This window comes from Dendrobates tinctorius, unplaced genomic scaffold (genome assembly GCF_039654945.1).
Source record: "Dendrobates tinctorius isolate UK_male_01 unplaced genomic scaffold, ASM3965494v1 ptg000143l, whole genome shotgun sequence".
In the NCBI taxonomy this organism is placed as follows: Eukaryota; Metazoa; Chordata; class Amphibia; order Anura; family Dendrobatidae; genus Dendrobates; species Dendrobates tinctorius.
This window is the reverse complement of record NW_027361810.1, coordinates 14,742,918-14,762,439: the sequence shown is the minus strand read 5'-3', so window position 1 is coordinate 14,762,439 and position 19,522 is coordinate 14,742,918. Positions and strand designations below refer to the sequence as shown.

Here is a 19,522-nt window from a genome sequence, read left to right as displayed (position 1 = left end):
GCTTGTATTTTAAAATGAGCCGTACTTCGAGCGTGACACTCTATAAATTCCAAAATTTTGCCAATGGAAAAGTGTTGAAAGACGAAGCTACAAAATGAAAACATGGGACTGAAGAAGAGAAAGTGGCTGGAAAAGAGACCGGTTCACTGTGAGAAACTTAAACCCTCTCATACAGCGCCCCGGGCCCGCATCCCGCCGCTCCACGTCTATCGCACAGCAGATACGAGGAGGGGGAAAGAGGCTGAAGGCTAACCAAAATACAAACCTGTTTGGTGGGCGGCTTGTGGCAGTGTTTGGTTTGGTTGCGAACTGAACTGGACTGACGATACGGGCCGATATTGTTGGTTCGAGTGAGGATACTGGTTTGGAGCACAGTAACAGGTTGGCATCTAGAAATAAAAAAGGTAAAAAAAAAAAAACGTTACACAAAAATTGGAAATCAGGTTAACAATTTTAAGAAAAAAGTTCCACATTCATTCAATCACTTCCCACCCCCCCGTCCAACTCAATTGAGATCTTGATCATGAGCCAACATAATGCCAATATAAAACACATTACCATTTCGGTACAGCTGCGATTTCATGATTGGAAAATGTTAACTTATGCAAAATTGAGCTAAAAATTATTTTAATGGCTCCTTTCTCTGCACAGCACATTTTGCCAATAAAATACAGACATCAACAAATGAGTCTGTTGTCAAATAATAAACCTTCAAGCCCGAAACTGGATTCCGCTAATGAACACGACTTCACCATTAACAGCCGCTAGAAGCTCCTGGTGTCCTTTACTGACATCTTCCTCATTAGCACCGGAGCTAGTCCCAGAGGAGACCCCCGTACCTGCTGGAGTGAGGGGGGCTGGATGTATCCCTGCGGCTGGAGCACTGTAGGATTGACAGGCTGGCTGGAGGCAGAAAAGTTGGGGGGTGGCAAAGACTGTCCAAGGGGCGGCGGAGGAGGGGGAGGAGGGAGCGCCATGATGTAGCCAGACTGTGCGGAAGGTTGAAGCACCACGGTGGACTGGAACATAGTCGAATGAGTATCTGAAGACTCTGCCGAAGGTTGTCTGGCAAGACTCATATGGCTAAACTGAGAGCCCAGGTTGTCTGGCTGGAATAAATGTAAAATAATAACACTAATAACAATAATGCCGAAAATAAAATAGTAAATTATCCATATTACACGTATAGCTTTCAATGTCTAAAAATGTATTTATAAAAGTCACAGAACTCAAATTTTATTCAGAAAAATCGATTGAAAGGTTATTCTCCTCTTTATAGGTAGGCAATGTCAGATAGAGCTTGTAAAAACAATCACTTTTGCAATTTACTGCTTATTAAAATTTTCAGCCGTTCTTGAAATATTAACGCTTATCTTTTGTTTACAGATCGTTGCCTGGGAGACCGACCACCGCTGCGGTCTAGCTTGGAAGGTAAAAGCGCTCTCCGGTGATCCCGGTGAACTTCAAAACTGGGCTTACATGCTTAATAAAAAAGAGCTTGTAAGCACTGGGCATGTTATACTAACAGTGGTGGTCGGGCTCCAGGGCAACGAGCTGTAAACAAAAGTGTGAATATCTCAAGAATGGTTGACAATTTTAATAAGCTGTAAATGGCAAAATTGCTTATTTCTAACAGCATCTGACAATATCCATTTACTAAGATAGGAATAGCCTTTTAAACTCTTAAATCCAAAAAGAAGCCCAAGGCCATACTAGAAAAAAAAATTTTCAAATGGTAATTTTGGTCCTAAATCCACATTATGAAAAAAATATATATTTAATAATAGTCATAATATTAATAATAATAAATCAGATAATAATTTAATTATATAATTAGATTGATCACTATTTTTGAAACATTTAAATCAATGCGGAAGTATACTGCAGATTATAAATTGCTGTAGCTCAAGATAGTTTCGAGAATTATTTTTGTAATCTTTTACTAAAATGTAAAAATAATGTGTGCACATGTATATAGAAATAGAAAAGTAACAAACACAATCAAAACATCACAAATTAACACACAAAAACGATAAAATCACAATTAAATAAATAAAATTAAAAAAAAAAAGCCCTTCATTCCTTCTCTCGACTTAATTAACACCTTGACAATTAAAGTAACGTTGATTCATCATCACTTTTTTTTTTATCTGCCATCCCCGAGGATCGGAAAAAAAAAAAACAGCTTAGCGTAGCATTGTTCGTACTGTATCTAGGAACAGTACAGAACACATCCCCCCGAGCTCAAAAATAATTAAGAAAATAGATATAATGCCGCCATAGCAAAATCTCAGACAATCTATAAAAATGACAATCTTAAAAAAAAAAATTGAAAGGTGATTAGGGGGGAGTCCGGAGAGTAATTATGAGGATTTAAGATAATTAGAATTACCATGCGGTACAATAATAATAATATAAAAAAAAAAAAAAAAAAAAAAAAGAAGTGAAGTGGTTACAAAAAGAATTACAGTATATGGTGTTCTCTTCCCGATTTTGCTTCATCTGCAATTATTAGACTCAGATTACAACAGACTCCAGAAGATTCAGTGATGTGGATGTGATTAGCCAGTCACCAGATACTAGAATCAATCTGGGAAATGGATCCTAACGGGAAAGATACGAGTTTCTGGCCTATGAACGTGTCGTACGGTTCTCTTCTAAAAGACGGCCAAGAAAAAACAACAGCAAGATTTGAAGATTATTCTAGTATTTAAAAACTAAAAATATTAAGTATCTGATACGCCTTGTATGCGTGAGTAACTAAATAAATATTGTCTGAAAACTAAAAAAAAAAAAAAAAAAAAAAAAAATTTAATTCTTCGAATGGAAAAGAAACATTTTCTCAATTCGTACACTGGTTTCCAGTTTAGGGAATATTATTTGAAAGAGTTTTTAAAGGGCTAAACATAAATTTCTATGTGATGGAAAACTGCCGAATATGCACACTGTCAGGATTCCTCTTTATCGCCAGCTCAAGCATGCATCTTACACATCATGTGCCGGATGATCTACACTTTTCCTGCTTTTCTCAATTGTACTATTAAGAGAAGCTAGTCGGCATGTGACCAGATCTTTGCAAATTGCAAAACTGGTAACAGAGCGGAATCCTGACAGTGTGCATACTGCATAACAGAGGTGAATATAACATTGGTGCAACCTGTGCAGTCGCACATGGGCCCCAAGAGGAAAGGGGTCCCCAAATTCCACTTCCAAAGTAGCGAGCAGCTTCCGTCTGCGTCCGCCCCTGCTGCACACTGTCAGGATTTAGCAATCTGTGCTCACATAAAACGGACTTGGAACGTTAAGTTCAGCCTGGAAAACCCCTTTACAATTAATTTGATTAACTGAAAGTTTGTTAAAAAAAAAACAAAACATAAAACTTTGAGAATTTTTTTTTTTTCCATTAAGTATTTGAACTTGATGTGACCTGTAATGTGATGGAGGTTCGAATAGTCAAAATGCTCTCTCCCCCCTTCCCGTTTCCCTTCAGGATTATTTCCACTGCATTCACAAAAACAAAGATGCAGAAATCTAAACAAGAAAAATCCCAGGAAACCTTTATACATAAAATGAAAGAAAGTCCCAGAGCAGCTAAACAATTTCACTTGATTAAAAACCCTGAAAGGAAGGTTTATCCATGAAAGGTGAACGCGCTCCCCTCCACCCGCCGGATGCCCTAGGTGATGAATCAATCATCAATCATCTTCCATGTATTATGCATATCTAAGCCGTATCTCCAGTTTATCTTGTATTCCTTCTGGATGCCTCCAATTTTGTACGAATCAATAATTTTAGGGGAATTATTTCTATACTTGATTGCTTATTACTTCTTCTACACAGGTCCTTAGAAGGTGTACGCAACCGGATATGGTTAGTGCCCCCTAGTGGTGGCTGAAGGCTGTCAAGATTTTTACAACTTTTTATTTTACAACAATGTAACTTTTACTGAGGACTTTCCAAGAGGTGCAAAGGACGCTAATGAAAATTACCACCATCAGGCACAAAAATTCTGGTTTCTGGGAGGTTTCAGCCAAAAGATTTGCAATTATAGGATGGCAAATATATAGCAGAAAATTAAAAAAAAAATTTAAAAATTAAAAAAAAAAAAAAAAAAAAGGGAAAAGTTTGGTTTAACTGTTCAAATTTAGACACACTTATACATTAGATGCACAGAGATTAAGCAGCACAGCGAAAATAGAGCAGAAGATAGTACCACAGTGTACTGCTGAGTGGGTGAGACTTGCAGGAGCGGGGGTGGATAAGAGACGGCTGGGTACTGAACAGGTTGCGAAGAGGACGGCAGAGACCGGATAGGCTGAAGGAGTAACAGGTAAACAAACTTGGTTAATTAAGGACAAGAAAAAACAGAGATGGAAACATTTAAAACGAGACTAAACAATAGGAAGGTGAGAGCACGAGTCGCTGCCCTTCCTGGTCCTCCGCCGGCTTTATGTTCATGTGGCTCCCGCCAAGACATCGATCCAACATGTGTCAGCTGTAGGGGATCATCGGCCGCAGCAGTGACCTCAGCGGTGTCCATACGTCTCTGCTATGTCCTCCGATTGACCGCAACAACGATTACATGTTGGCAAACGTCGTCTCTACTTGAGCCCGGCAAACAGAGTCCGGTGGAGGACTAGTGAAGCTTGAGCACCGCAGCGGCATGTGGTTGGCACCGTGAGCATCACAAGTTTTGTTGTCTAAAACTTTTAAAGAGGCCCAGTCACTTTCCAAAAATATGTATTTTTTTTATATGGTGTAAATGGCACTGTTCTCCTGATTGAGGCATTATTTATTTTTTGTTCTTGCACCTCCCCGGTCCCACCTCTTCCCTGTATGTAAATCTAGTTATTATAGCCAAGTGGGTGTGGTCATCAAGACAACACAAAAGAGTTGATGACTTTTTGGCTAGAAAAAGGATTAGCTTTACATACAAGGAAAAAGGAGCCATATCTCAGGACCAAAAGGTAAAACAAAGCCAAATTCAGGAGAAAAATAAATAATTTTGTATTTTGATAATTCACACATGAAGGAAGTGAGCCTAGTATCAAAAATAAAAATGACTATTTTCAATGTCTCAATTAAAAACCTTAACGACTACCACTCCTGTATGATCACGCCCTTGTGTAGCGAAGAAAAAGAAATTCATGTCATCCTCCATCTTCCCCTTGTCCAAGGGCAGTGTGCTCTTCAGCATTCCCCCCGTGTATTGGGTGACACGTGGAATTAATAAAGTATTCAGATCTGAAGCTGCTGAGTGCAGTGAATGCCTCCCTTCGATGCTACGATATGTCGGTATCTATACTGACGCTTGATTCGTTTTCCATATCCTGTCACTCAGAACTGATCCGGGATGACGGCGCTCCACGCCTGCCTGAGCCGTCCACATAACATTACACGGACGCTGCTTTTCCCACCAAAGCAGATTTTCCGGGTCCAACAAATCTACATAAAGTGCGCTGCTCGCTCGTCTCAGGACTCCCTGTTACATTGCTGACTTCAGGCACATGTACAATCAGAAAATAACGCAGAGGTCGGGCATGCGCCCCTCCGCTCCATTTATGACAGGTTCCGTGGTTCCAGGGCATTTAGGCAGTTGGATCCCCAAAAATCATTCAATTATCTCCTATCCCATGAACAGAAAATAATCATTTTTTTTTTCAGAGAGGGAATGACCCTTTAATACTGAACCTATTTCTCAGAGGTCATCAATTTCGATTCTGTGGGGGTCCGACTTACCGAACCAACACTGAACGAAAGTCCTGAGGCTCAAAGGCAAAATTAATTTGCAAAAAAAGAGTAGATTGCAGAAAAGAAAGGGTAAAAGTGCTCATTCAGCTCGGATCTATACAAAGGCTGGGTTAGGAAGGTGCCGACTTACACTTCTCATCAGCCCATATATCTGTCTTCTCACTCTGGAGCAGAGATATCACAGTCGGAGGAGCAGAAGTGCTTAGCTGAGCGCTTCATTTCAGCCATCCATGGAGCAGCACTGATCGAAGCTCCCGATATTAAAGAAGCCCTCCTCCTCCTCCCATCAAAGTTTTTATCCTCTTAATATATTGCAGTCATCATATTATACAGCACTGTGATCTTACAATTGCTCATTTTGCTTTTCAACCCAGTTAATTCTTCTCTTTTCTCTGCTCTATGTAGAAACAGGAAGTCTCTAGTCCTGTATTTATCATTCCCCTCCTCATCTATTGCCCCAACCGCTCCCTCCTCGCCCCTGCAATTGACTTTTCCAGTGACTGGTTAGTCAAGCAGGGGAAATTGACCTCCTGTTTCTATGTAAGTTTTAAGGCCCCGTTACACACAGCGATCTCGCTGATTTTGTGACACATCAGCAATCTCTCCAGCGAGATCGCTGTGCGTGACATCCAGCAGTGATCCCCCCCCCCCCCCCCGCGGGGTATCGCTGATCATGCTGGATCGTCCTGGGCCATTTTTTCATCGCTGGTCTCCCGCTGGCCAGCGCGCATCGCTGCGTGTGGCAGCAGGAGCCAGCGATGAGCGACGCTGCACGCTGGTTACCAACGTAAACATCGGGTTTCTAAGGGCTGCGGGGCCGCAGCCCTTAGAAACCCGATGTTTACGTTGGTAACCAGCGTGCTCGCTGGTCCTGATCGCTGGAGGGGCTGTCTATGTGACAGCTCACCAGCGATCAGCTAACAATGTCCCAGCGATCCCATCCACGTTGGATCGTAGGTGGGATCGCTGGGACATCGTTACGTGCAATGGTACCCTTAGAAGGATTCATATAGTCTGTTCTTAATCACGTGATGTCATAGACCTAATGGAAAAGAGAAGAATTATCTGGGTAGAAAGGCAAAATGAGCAATTGTAAGTACACAGTGCTGTATAAAATGACTGCAATATATTAAGAGTAAACTTTGATGGGAGGAGTGCTTAAGAGTTTTTTTTTTGGGGGGGAATAGGATAGGGAATAACTTACTGATTGTTGGGAGTCTGAAAGGTGGGACCCCCAGCCATCCGGACAATAGGGCTCCAGAGAGACCCAAGAATAAGTGGATCTGCTCCACATATGGTCTATGGGGCGGACGAAGATAGCCCTGTGTTGCACTACAGAATAGCATAGGGCCAGAAGCAAGAATCTGCTGCCGACAGTGGAGAGGAGTGGTACTGCACGTTACCAAATTGTAACACTAGAAGTTTATTAAATGGGAAGATGTTAAATTTCAATATACACATTAATAAGATAGTAGCATTCAGAAGAGATGACACAGGGGTAAGGAAATAACGGAGCTGAATAAAGTGTAGCACAGAAAATCTACATCACGTATATACACATATACGGTATATATTCAATTCAGTGGGAATGTAGTAACAAAATGAAAAAGAAAAAGTTCTTTGTTGGAGACAACCAACTTTAAAAACTAAACCTGAAACATTAAAACACAAACCGGCTTTGACAGCTGCGTCAGATTCCTCAGCCAACTATTCAGATTCCAGCTCATGGCCCGCGCCAGGAATTAGTTTTTACTGCTGAGGCCGGTTATTTGATACTTGATGTCTCGCCAGCCCTACACTCATTCATTTCTGCTTACTCATAACCCTCTACTACAAAAATGACACAGAGATAAATTCTGACCTGCTCCGAGGGGGGATATGTGGTGTTGTGGGAGTCACAGTGCAAAACACAGGAGAGAAATAGAACAGCAAAAAATGTGACAAATCAGAGTTGATGACTGGAGCAAAAAAATCTTTACTTGGAGGGATTGTCCAGGTTTGGAGAATGCTGGCTGATTTAAATAATAAAAAAAAAAATTAAAAATAAAAACAGCGCCTCCTCTATGCACAGGTTGTGTGGGGTACTGCAGCTCAGCCCTATTTACCTCGTCATTGATTTTTAATAGAGAGTGCTATGTTTATGGTAAAATCTGTGTTACAGAATACTATTTTGCAACATTACATTTTGTAGCAATAAATTTAGTGTTGTGATGGTAATGTCCTACCAAACTGTTATTCTCCTTTTTTTCACTGTTGAAGTACATCCTTCATTATAAGGGTAACCATGTCACACTGAATGGGGCATTGAACCAAAAATTCTCAAATTGATAGGAAACTTGCATTGAATAGTCTGCAATCTGGGCGCTACCAAAGGTCATAAGCGCCTGACTGCTACAGTGACATCATAAGGCTGTGATGATGTCATATAGTAATATCATACTTCACATGGCATTGTATTACATTTGCACAACCCAAGCACCCCAAAACTAGGTGGCGTTCAAGGGAGAAAAAAAAAAAAAGTTCCTGTGGCCGGCCGGAATATCTGGTTGCACCCCGATGCGGTACGTACCTGTGGTATTAGGTGGTTGGGCGCTTGCTGCGGAGGTGGCGGGGGAGGGGGTGGAGGAGGGGGCGCAGGGGCAGGCACTTGGGTCCTAACTGGTTGCTGAGTCACAGGAGGATTATACACAACTGGAGTGCCGTCTGGGTTTATAAATGGCTGACCTGCGGGAACAGAAGAGTCAGTGCTGTCAGCTCCTCTTCATCACGAGTACGACGTCAATGAAACGGTGCAAGCACCCAAATCCCCTACTATAAAACCTGCAGACATGAACTAAGCGGCTCCAAGACAGTAAACATTTCTCGCACAAGAGATTAGGTTCTGATCATGAAGTAACCAAGTTGACATCAATTTTGACCCGATAGGACCCTTCTGAAGAACTTGAGATCGATTCAGAATGGTCTCATGTTGCTCCGCTAAGAGCTTAAAAAGTGGGTTTGTCACCAGATTTCACAACACAAACTGCAGCCATTGCTAAATAGATCTCTTAGACCTGATGTTGTTGCTGTAGTTACTTTGAAAGTCCATGTCAGAATGGCTGCATAATCCTTTATGAAAGTTTAATTCAATCTTCGCCCACCTTGATTAATTGAGTTCCTCAGTGTCCCTCCTCCCTGCTGTACAGAGATCTCATATTGCTCAGTACAAGCTGCAGCAGGGTGGGCAGAGGTTGAATATGACTGGCAGAACAAATGTTCATAGAAATGCTTGTTTTTTTTCACTGCCCTGAGTAAACATGTCCAGCAACCAGCAGATCACTGACCTCGTATAATATACCTGGCGATCAGATGATCGCATCTTTACACAATACTCCACATGTAACATGTAAACGGAGGATAAGCAGCCCACATTAATGCTAACAAGCAATTAATTGCCCCATAAAGTTTGTGCATTCAAAATTGACTGGCACATGTAGTCTGACGAGCGCTAACGATGTACCATATAGTAGGAGCTCGTTATGGCAATTTTAAGCCCTATATCACAATTTATTAAAAGCGTATATTTCTCTCCTAGACCAAAATTGAAAAACCTATTTTTTGGTGTTTAGACTAAATTCAATATTTTAATTATTAAATTTTAAAACTATAGATTAAAACGTTAGGATCGATTTTCCACAGCATTTCAGCACCACCTACCTACGGTATTTTAGGCTACTTGCATTTTAGTGATTTTTTTGTTTGCTTGTTTTTTTTTTTCAAGCATTTTTCTCTGTTCTTTTTTTCTTTTTGGCACGTCATGTTTAAAAGTACTTTGTTTTGGAAAAAATCCTTTCTGCGGAAACTTGATAAAGTCAAGAGCTGATGACATGCGTTATTACTACCTTCTACAGCGGAACCGTTCTAAAAATGCACATGGGGTTTTGAATTGTGTAAAATTTCCAGATTTAATTCAAGTCTAAGAGGAAAATTCACAAAAAAATAACCCTGGATATTTAACAAGAAACTCACATGCTATGGATTTTAAAAACGCACTGAAGGTCAATTTCCACAACGGTAAACAGAACAATGGGCGTGAGATTCACACATCTCTCATCTACTTCCCTAGAACTGTAAGGCTGTGTTCTCACACAGCGTTTTTTTAGCGGTTTTTACAGCGGTTTTCACTATAAAACCGCTATAAAACCGCAAAAAAATAAGCTTCCCAGTCATTTCTATGCATTTTGCACTTTTTGTGCACATTGATGCGTTTTTTTACCGCGAAAAAACTGGATCGCGGTAAAAACCGCAGCATGCGCATTAATTTTGCGGATTTTTCCGCGGTTTTGGCTTCTTCCATGCGGTTTGAAACCGCTGCGGAAAAAAACGCATCAAAAACTAGCAAAAAACGCCGCGGTAAAATAGGTGCGGTTTCTGGGAAGGGATTCAGGTCTTTGAGCAGAAATTTTCTGCAACGTGTGCACTTAGCCTAATAAGCTTTGTTTCTTGAGCAAGAATATACACAAGTGGTCAGAATTGTTGGTACCCCCTCCCTCGTCTAATGACAGAAAATCCCACAGTGGTGACAGAAATAACTTGAATCTGACAAAAGTAATAAAAAATCTATGAAAATGAACAAATGAAAGTCAGACATTGCTTTTCCGCCATGCTTCCACTGATTTAAAAAAAAAAATAAAACTCTTGACATAGGCCTGGACAGAAATGATGGGACCCTTAACTTAGTATTTTATTACACAACCTTTTGAGGCAATCACTGCAATCAAACGATTCCTGTAACTGTCAATGAGACTTCTGCGCCTCTCGACAGGTATTTTGGCCACTCCTCAAGAGCAAACTGCTCCAGTTGTCTTGTGTTTGAAGGTTGCCCTTTCCAGACGCCATGTTTCAGCTCTTTCCAAAGATGCTCAATAGGATTTAGGTCAGGGCTCCTAGAAGGCCACTTCAGAATAGGCCAATGTTTCCTCTTAGCCATTTTTCGGTGTTTTTTTGCTGTGTGTTTTGGGTCATTATCCTGTTGCAAGAGCTATGGCCTGCAACTGAGACCAAGCTTTCTGACACTGGGCAGCACATTTCTCTCTAGAATCCCTTGTAGTCTTGAGATTTCATTGTAACCTGCATAGATTCAAGACACCCTGTGCCAAAAGCAGCCCCAGATCATAACAGAGCCTCCTCCATGTTTCACAGTAGGGACAGTGTTCTTTTCTTGATATGCTTCATTTTTCCACCTGTGAACATAGAGCTGATGTTCCTTGCCAAAAAGTTCCATTTTTGTCTCATCTGTCCATAGGACATTCTCCCAGAAGCTTTGTGGCTTGTCAACATTTAGTTTGGCAAATCCCAGTCTGGCTTTTTTATGATTTTTTTTTCAACAATAGTGTCCTCCTTGGTCGTCTCCCATGAAGTCCACTTTGGCTCATACAATGGCGGATGGTGCGATCTGACACTGATGTTCCTTGAGCTTGAAGTTCACCTTTAATCTGTTTAGAAGTTTTTCTGGGCTCTTTTGTTACCATTCGTATTATCCATCTCTTTGATTTGTCATCAGTTTTCCTCCTGCGGCCATGTCCAGGGAGGTCGGCTACAGTCCCATGGAGCTTAAATTTCTGAATATGTGCAACTGGAGTCACAGGAACATCAAGCTGCTTGGAGATGGTCTTATCACTTTTACCTGTAACATGTTTGTCTATAATTTTCTTTCTAATCTCTTGAGACAACTCTTTCCTTCGCTTCCTCTGGTCCATGTTGAGTGTGATACACACCATGTCACCAAACAGCACAGTGAGTATCTGTAGCCTCTATACAGGCCACTCACTGACTCCAGGATTGTACACACCTGTGATGATAATTAGTGGGCACACCTTGATTCTACATGTCCCTTTTGTCACATTATTTTCAGGGGTGCCATCATTTCTGTCCAGGCCTATTTCAGGAGTTTTATTTTTTTTTTTTTTAATTCTGTGGAAGCATGGCTGAAAAGCAATGTCTGACTTTCATTTGTTCATTTTCATAGATTTTTGATTTATTATTACTTTTGTCAGATTCAAGTTATTTCTGTCACCATTGTGGGTTTTTCTGTCATTAAACCAGGGCTACCAATAATTCTGACCATGTGTGTATGTATAAAAGAAAAACAGACCACATACTCATTGTGGGACCTTAGCCTTAAAGTTATGGAGAGGGTGGAAAGAGGAACCCTATAAAATCTCATACTATGTACATGCAAGGGTAATGGAGCCAACATTAGTGAACTATAGGTATTGTAAGTGTAAGTAAATATTTATTGGCTCCGCAGGGAAAATAGACATTTTAATGTTTTACATTGTCAAAATTAGTAACAAATAAAAAAAAAAAAAAAAATTATATATATAGGCTTCGTAGGTGCTGGACATTAAGCTAAAAACCCCAATAACATTTATTTAATGTATATGAGCTCATCAGGGGAGGGCCAAGTCAGATATTGTTCTGTATCATCAAAAAGAGAAAAAAAAAAGTATATATTATACATACATTTTTTAATTATACAATACAAAACAATAACTGACTTGCCCCTCCCCTGCGGAGCCCATATATTTTTTATTTTTAGTAAATGATATTGGTGTTTTTAGCTTAATATCTGGCACCTGCGGAGCCCATATATAATGGCTCCAGCTGGCTGCGTCATGGATTTAAGAGATTGCTGCTAAAAGTATTTGACACCCCCCCCCCCGCGCCCTTCTTAGACATCATCAGAACAGAACGATGGTCAATATGATAATCGTGTTCCGCATGGCAAATATTGTATTGTGTCGTCACATATGGGTTGCAACAGGCTCCACATCAAGACTACAAAATCTTATAAAATCTAGAAGCAAATCAGTTATATAAACAGGAGCAGAACACGGTATTAAACATTCCGACAGAAGCTTTTGGCACGTCGATGCCCTTGAGATAAAGTGGTTTTCACCAAGTACAAACCTGTTTGTGGGTTGATCAGAATGCTGCCGGGTGGAATGCCTGTGGCTTCCAAGGGAAGCAAAAAGAAGCTAGTACTAGATGGAGCCACTTGCCCACTTAAGCCGCCATCAAAGGAAAGCGTATTACTAGTGCTGACAGGTGGATAGACGGCAGCAGAGTCATGGGAAGGCTGGCTTACTGCGGCTACTGGAAGAGGCTGCTGGGAGAGGGACAGAGACCCTCTGGACGACCCTACACTACTAGAAGACTCTGAACCTATGGGAAAGGAGCAATGGAAGAAGAAAAAAATATAGAGAGAGATCTGTATTTTTACCTAAAGATCATAATACAACATGCACAATGACAGATGCAAGAAACGTTAACCCCTCAGCTGCCAAGACCGCAAAAGCACCAATAGGCGGCTCATGGTTGTGACAACCAAGGGAGGCAAGAAAAAGTAACTATAGCACATCAAGCAAAGCATGCAGGTAGCGAAGGGTTAAAGGAGGACCCCACCTCCCCCCACTACCACAACACTTACATGGACGGTGGAATGTTTTATAATCTGAAGCCAACTGGAAACTAGAAGTAGGATAATATGTATATTTCCAGGGGAGGACGGGGATTAATTGGGCAGAATAATTTATTCTTATTTCTTTGATACAGAATTCCTAAATCCCCCATAAGACTAAAATCTGCCAGTCTGCAGCCACCACTAGGGGGAGCTTAGGAACTTAGTGCATACTATTTTATTATGGAGTTGAATGTATTAGCTCCCCCTAGTGGTGAATGTAATTTACTGGAATTTGTACGATTTTTGTTTGTTTTTTTAAACTCCTTTTATTTCTGGGTCTATGCGGGGGATTTTTAACTCGGTAATGGGAAAACAGGGCTCTGAAAGCTATAAAAAATGTTTACACTAATTAAAAAAAGATTGGATCATAAACAGCATTTATCATCTATACACAGGACCGGTAAGAAATGTATGATCGCTAGGACCCCTCCCTATTGATTGCAACAAAGGGGCTCTCAAGTCCCCTGTCTGAGTGAAGTAGTGGTCCGGCATCTGCACCGTCTATGGGATGGATGCAGAGCACAGCTCTTGCCATCTCCGTCAGTCCTATATCACTGCCTCATTCATATAGGAGAACATGGGACTCCCTTTCTCAAGATCAAAAGGAAGAGTTCGAGCATTCATACATTTATGATGGCCTTTTTTATCCAATCCCTTTAATTGGAAAAAAAAATTTGGACTTGCATTAAAATGATAGACATTCCCTTAAAGTCAATATAGTACTGATGTCTTAACACATCAACCCTAAAAGAGGATGGGCCCAAAATTCTATGACGTTAGGGGGGGTATCCTTTAACCATTGATGCAGTGACAAAGCAAGCAGGTACACCATGCAAAGTTTAGTCCTTCTGCACAGATGCAGCACTGCAAGCCCCCCTGGTGCAGCGCCATGACTGAGCCCGGCCAGGTAAGTCGCTTTTGCCATTACGTGTCCTACGTCTATCTAAAACCCAGCATGAAAAGAAGAGGTGACCATGGGATCTGCAAATCCAGATCAGAACTGTGCACAAAGGCCTGCATGTCACGTGTGAATTCCTGCAGCCATGCGCGGTTTACAGATACCAGAATATTAGTGATTTGCACACTGATCTAAAGGAGAAATACGAAAGATGCAAAGATGAGCAATATAAAGGGAAAATAGAAAATTATGTGACCCCCTCATCTGTGACATAATAGTGTGCAAAGGGTGTTAGAATAACATTAACCATGTAATACTACATTTCTCCAGCAGGGGTCACTGCAGGGGAAAGGCCCGGCTGGCCATGACTTCCCTGGAGCGATCATGTTAGGCAAGAGCGTCTACAAAGTGATGCCGTCGCAGAGTTGATCTGATTATCAAGATGAAGCTGCAGAATACAGACATTTTTCTTAATTAACTCTTCTTAAAAATAGTCTGTATGCTCCAAAGTTCAAGTTGGGAATACCCCTTTAAGTAGGCAAAGTAACCAGTAGTTTAAAGACTTCAATCCCCAAATTACAAACTGAAAAGAAGCTTCTGAACATGGCAGGGCCAGGGCCCCTTACTACATATTAAGACCACTCAAGAAATTAGGAAACACCAGTGAGGAACAAGGGGGTGAAGTTTAGCGTGTGTGGCACGTGCTCCCGTTCTTGAACGGCGCCAGAAAGCCACCCCCCTGGGTACTGCAGCCTAGCGCCATTTAAGTGACAGAGTTAAACGATATCACACCTTTGGGGGTATTATCTTTTTTGCTTAAATGTATGTATTTGAGGCTAAAAATCATTTTTACAAATTATGTTTCATTAAAAAAATTTCTCTTCTACTGCCTCTGTGATGTACTACAAACTCCCGACAAGAAGGAGTTCACTGACTGATTCTGAGTTAACTCTTTCTACAGCTACAAAAAAAAAAAAAAAAAAGGTTCAATTATGCCCTGAACTAAGACTGAAAAACAGAAAAATGGTTTTACAATTAGGGAGAGGTGATCATTAAAAAGGCATCTGTAATGGCGCACCACAACCCTTCAATTCCCAGAGGCAGGGAATGTGCAAGAAGCGCTAGCTCTGTTGCCAAATACGGTTTCTTAGGAGCCACAAGAAACACAACTTCAGAAAGCCGTTGTGTCCTTGTAGCTCCTCCTAAAATATTCCGATTCCCCCCGGGTCGCTATTGTCACAAGTAGAGTTGGGCGAATAGGTTTGGGATCGGTCGCTGAATCCGAATTTGCCATATTGTTACCCCATTCGTGCCGAGTTTGTGTTTGATGATGGGTTTCGAACATATTTGGTCATTTCTACTCCCATTGACTCCAATGACGCTCGGCTGTGTTTGGCAAATATTGCAAAAACAATTTTCGCCACCGATCGTAATCGGAACCGAATTTTGAAAAATTTGCTCAACTCTAGTCATAAGGTCTGGCCGTCATATTCTTTGGTTCATCCATTTTTAAAACCTAGAACCGGCAACAAAGCTACAAACGTTGGCATGTTAAACACGGGCACACGAAAAACTCAAGCAAATAAAAAAATATATATCTATAAAAACCAAACAAAACAAATGAGAAATGCCTCGGCAGCCGGCTCTCTGGTGCACCCCGGTGATACCTGTTTTGGAAAGCCTGCCTGTGCTTTTGTTGCTTCCAGTGCTATCCCCTCGGGTCAAAACCGAAATCCCACTGAAGCTGCTAGCTTTGGTGACAGCGGGCTTCAGGTTTCGGATGGAGCTGTCGGAGTCCGTACTGCTCCACGGCCGAGGCTCATTATACTTGACATCATTCTCAGTACTGCTGAAGAGGCTGTTTCCTGATCTACCTGAAGCGTCTTTATTGATCCTGAAAATTTATACAACTGGACTGTAAAGATATATGCAAAAAAGAAATGGAAGGAAAAAAAAAAAAGAAAGAAAAGCGGAACACTCACATGCAGACAGAAAAGGGACGGGGCTAAATACCTAAATATCTGGCGCCTTTGCTGGGTGAGATTACATTCGTCCTCTTGAATTCTGCGGATATTTTAACAGAGCCGTTAACGACGTTCTTCATATTGGGACATGGAGACAAACGGACATCGGGAAGGAAGCCGGCGCTTACCTCTTATCAGTGAGAAAATTCTCCGGAGAACACAGCGACTGATGGAAAGATGAGAAAACCCAGAGTGACTTGTAGTCGACTGTTCAGCATCTACGCGCATTATCAGTTCACAGTGAAATCACAACTTGATAAAAGGACGGCTGTTCTCAGCTGGCGCCGCTGACGCCCAAAGGGTCACGTTGGTTTGAATCAAGTCTGATCGCTGGACGGCTTCCAAAATGTGCGCATAATGTGCACTGCCCAAAAAGCGAGAGCTGTGCCAGCGATCATGCACTGCCCACCACTGATCTGTGCGATCGGTGCAGGGCAGGAAGGGAAGATTCTGGTGTTCAACTTCATGTCAGAGAGCAGTCACATCACCGGAGCCGGGGAGGTAATTAAATCGCTCCATGACACAAAGGATTCTTTATACACTAGACCACCAGGGAATCATACACTAACCACATATATACCCTAGACCACCAAAAAATCAAATATTAACCTATCCACTACCATAGACCATATATTAACCAGACACCTAACCTAGAATATCATGGAATCAAATATTAACCTATCCACTATCTTAAACCACCAGGGAATATAATATTAATCTATCCTCTACCCTAGACCATCAGGGAATCAAATATTAATCTATCCACTTCTTTAGACCATAAACTAACCACACATCCACCCTAAACCATCACTGAATCAAATATTAACCTACCACTTCTCCAGACTGCCAGGGAAGCAAATATTAAACTATCCACTACCCAAAACCATAAACTAACCACACATCCACCCTAGACCATCATTGAATCAAATATTAACTTAGCACTACTCCAGACAGCCAGGGAATCAAACATTAAACTATCCACTACCCTAAACCATAAACTAAACACATAGCTACCCTAAACCACCAGGGAATCCAGAAGCATAGACCACTGATTACAGTCTGGAGTAGGAGATAATGTAATAAACTAACCACATAAATACCTCAGACCACCATAAAATCAAATATTACCCCAACACCACTACCCTAAAAATCAAACAAAAAAACCCACAACCTATCCACATATCTACACTGGGCCATCATAAAATCTACTATTACCCTCCACACCATCAGGGAATTATAAACTGACCACACATATCTCTTAGACCACCTCGGAATCAAGTAATAGCAAACCTAGAACCAGAGACCACTAAGAAATCAAATATCACCCCCTCAACACCACTACCCTAGACCACCAAAGAGAGTCAAACATTAAGTATTTAGTCTAGGAAAGAAGATGTGTTTATTATTCCCTGGTGGTTTAGAATAAACTAACATTTACACTAGACCACCATGGAATCTAATATTACTCTCAACAATTAGCCTGGATCACCATGGAATCATATAATAAACTTCTTTGGAATCACTACTCTAGACCACCAGGGAACCAAATTTTTACACATTCACTACCCCAGCCCATAAACTAACTCTCACGTACTCTGTACCACCATGAAATATAACATGAATCTATCCACTACCCTAGAACATCATGGAATTCTAAACTAACCACTCATCTACCCGAGATTACCTTGGAATCAATTATTGCCACCCACCCAGGTCATCAAATAATAACCTATCCACTATCCTAGACCACAAGGGCATCAAATCGCACCATCCCACTAGCGTAGACAACCAAGAAATCAAACTAACGACACACCTACTCTAGACCACCAGGGATTTACATTACTTCCTGACACACTACCCAAGACAACCCGGGGAACAAAAAGTGACCTATCAACAACCCTAGACCTCCAGAGCCAACAGCATCTACCATTAGTGATGTCTTAAAGGGAAGGTATCGCAGATATATTATTACTCATTAAAAACAATCTTTTTTACATATCTGTTTTTACTCCCTGGTTTTTATTTTTATTCCATATACTGAACTAAATTATTGTCAAAGAGAACAATAAGTGTCAGTCTACTATGAGGCTCAGAGTGAAAACTGCAACATTTCAGGATTTATTTTTATCGAAAATGTAAAAAAAAAAAAAAAAAAAAAAAAAATAATCATCACCCCCTGCAAAAATATCACCTTAAAATACACACAAGAATAAAAATATAAAAAGGACAAAGGGATAAGGAAAAAGGCAAAACAAGACATAAAACATTTCACCTACTTCTTGCGCAAATATCCGTTCTCTCGCCCTCTGGTACTCCTCTTCCCGCTCTTCGATGGATTTGCTTCTCCTGTCATCCTTCAACCTCATCCTCATCTGCGTAGAGAAAGGGATTAGCTGCAGGATTGGCGCATAAGCCGGGGTATCTGTCAAAAAAAAGAAACCTACAGCGGCGCCCACCTGATTATCGTCCTTGTCTAGGCTGGAGTTATCCCTTTTAAGAATGTATCGCTTCTGGAAGTCCATGCTCTTTTCATCCTTGATATGTTCTTCAAATTTCTGATCCGGGCTGAAAGGTAATATAGGAGGCTTATTAATATTCATTGTTCAGTGCGGAATTAAAAGCAGCGGGCGCTATAAAAACGGCGAGCAAGAACCACAGCGAAGTGTCAGACATATGAACATTTCACGTCTTCTATTAACAATTTAATTCCTCCGGGCAGGCAGCGAACATGGTAGGCAATAAACACATGTCAGCTTCCATTACACAAATAATTGGACAGTTCTGAAGCCTTTTCTAGGCAGCCATGTACGGAGCCGACAATAAACCGCACGCTATAATCATGAGCGCAGGCACTGGTACTGGATTCATTTAAATGCCAGCAAGAGTCCAGTGGGAGGGGTCTATTGATAGCCTTCCCTATAGAACACTGCACAGAGACCAATCACTCTATAGAACTGCCCACTGGACTCCTAGACAGCCATGCTACTTGCCAATCAGACTCCGTATCTAATGTGACAGGAATAAACCTCTCTCCAAGATCCTAGCCCGATATATAGCAGCCGGTGTAATATTATTATTATTAGCAAATACCTCCTATTAGAAATGTAGTATAGTTCTTCTGATTCACTAGGTCGTTTAACCCATGTGCAGGGCATTTCAGTTACGACCACTAACTGTCAGTATATTAGTGGTCGTAACCATGGATACCTAAGCTACTGCAATGCCCTGAACATGGGGTAAGCGACATCGCGAATCAGAAGAACTGTCCTACATTTCTAATTGGAGGTATTCTCTACTATTATTATTATTACACCTGCTACATATTGGAACAGAATCTTAAGAGAT

At 41.2% G+C, this 19,522-nt stretch overlaps 1 protein-coding gene across 12 annotated transcripts in view; it reads right to left on the bottom strand.

Moving 5' to 3' along the window:
- R3HDM1 (R3H domain containing 1) overlaps nt 1-19,522 on the bottom strand; it is a 119,890-nt gene that overhangs the window by 18,421 nt on the left and 81,947 nt on the right. For 8 of the 12 annotated variants that reach the window (XR_012220317.1, XM_073545541.1, XM_073545546.1 and 5 more), the window contains 10 exons: nt 18,634-18,742; nt 18,454-18,549; nt 16,306-16,343; nt 16,167-16,217; nt 15,821-16,047; nt 12,703-12,957; nt 8,321-8,475; nt 4,214-4,315; nt 840-1,109; nt 266-389 (listed from right to left, as the gene is read on the bottom strand). Coding sequence is in view for 11 of the 12 variants with exons in the window: in XM_073545541.1 (XP_073401642.1) it covers nt 266-389; nt 840-1,109; nt 4,214-4,315; nt 8,321-8,475; nt 12,703-12,957; nt 15,821-16,047; nt 16,167-16,217; nt 16,306-16,343; nt 18,454-18,549; nt 18,634-18,742 (1,427 nt within the window). In the remaining variant the exon portion in view is untranslated. The remainder of the gene's footprint in view (nt 1-265; nt 390-839; nt 1,110-4,213; nt 4,316-8,320; nt 8,476-12,702; nt 12,958-15,820; nt 16,048-16,166; nt 16,218-16,305; nt 16,344-18,453; nt 18,550-18,633; nt 18,743-19,522) is intronic. The other 4 variants (XM_073545545.1, XM_073545547.1, XM_073545550.1 and 1 more) reach the window with 4 other exon arrangements.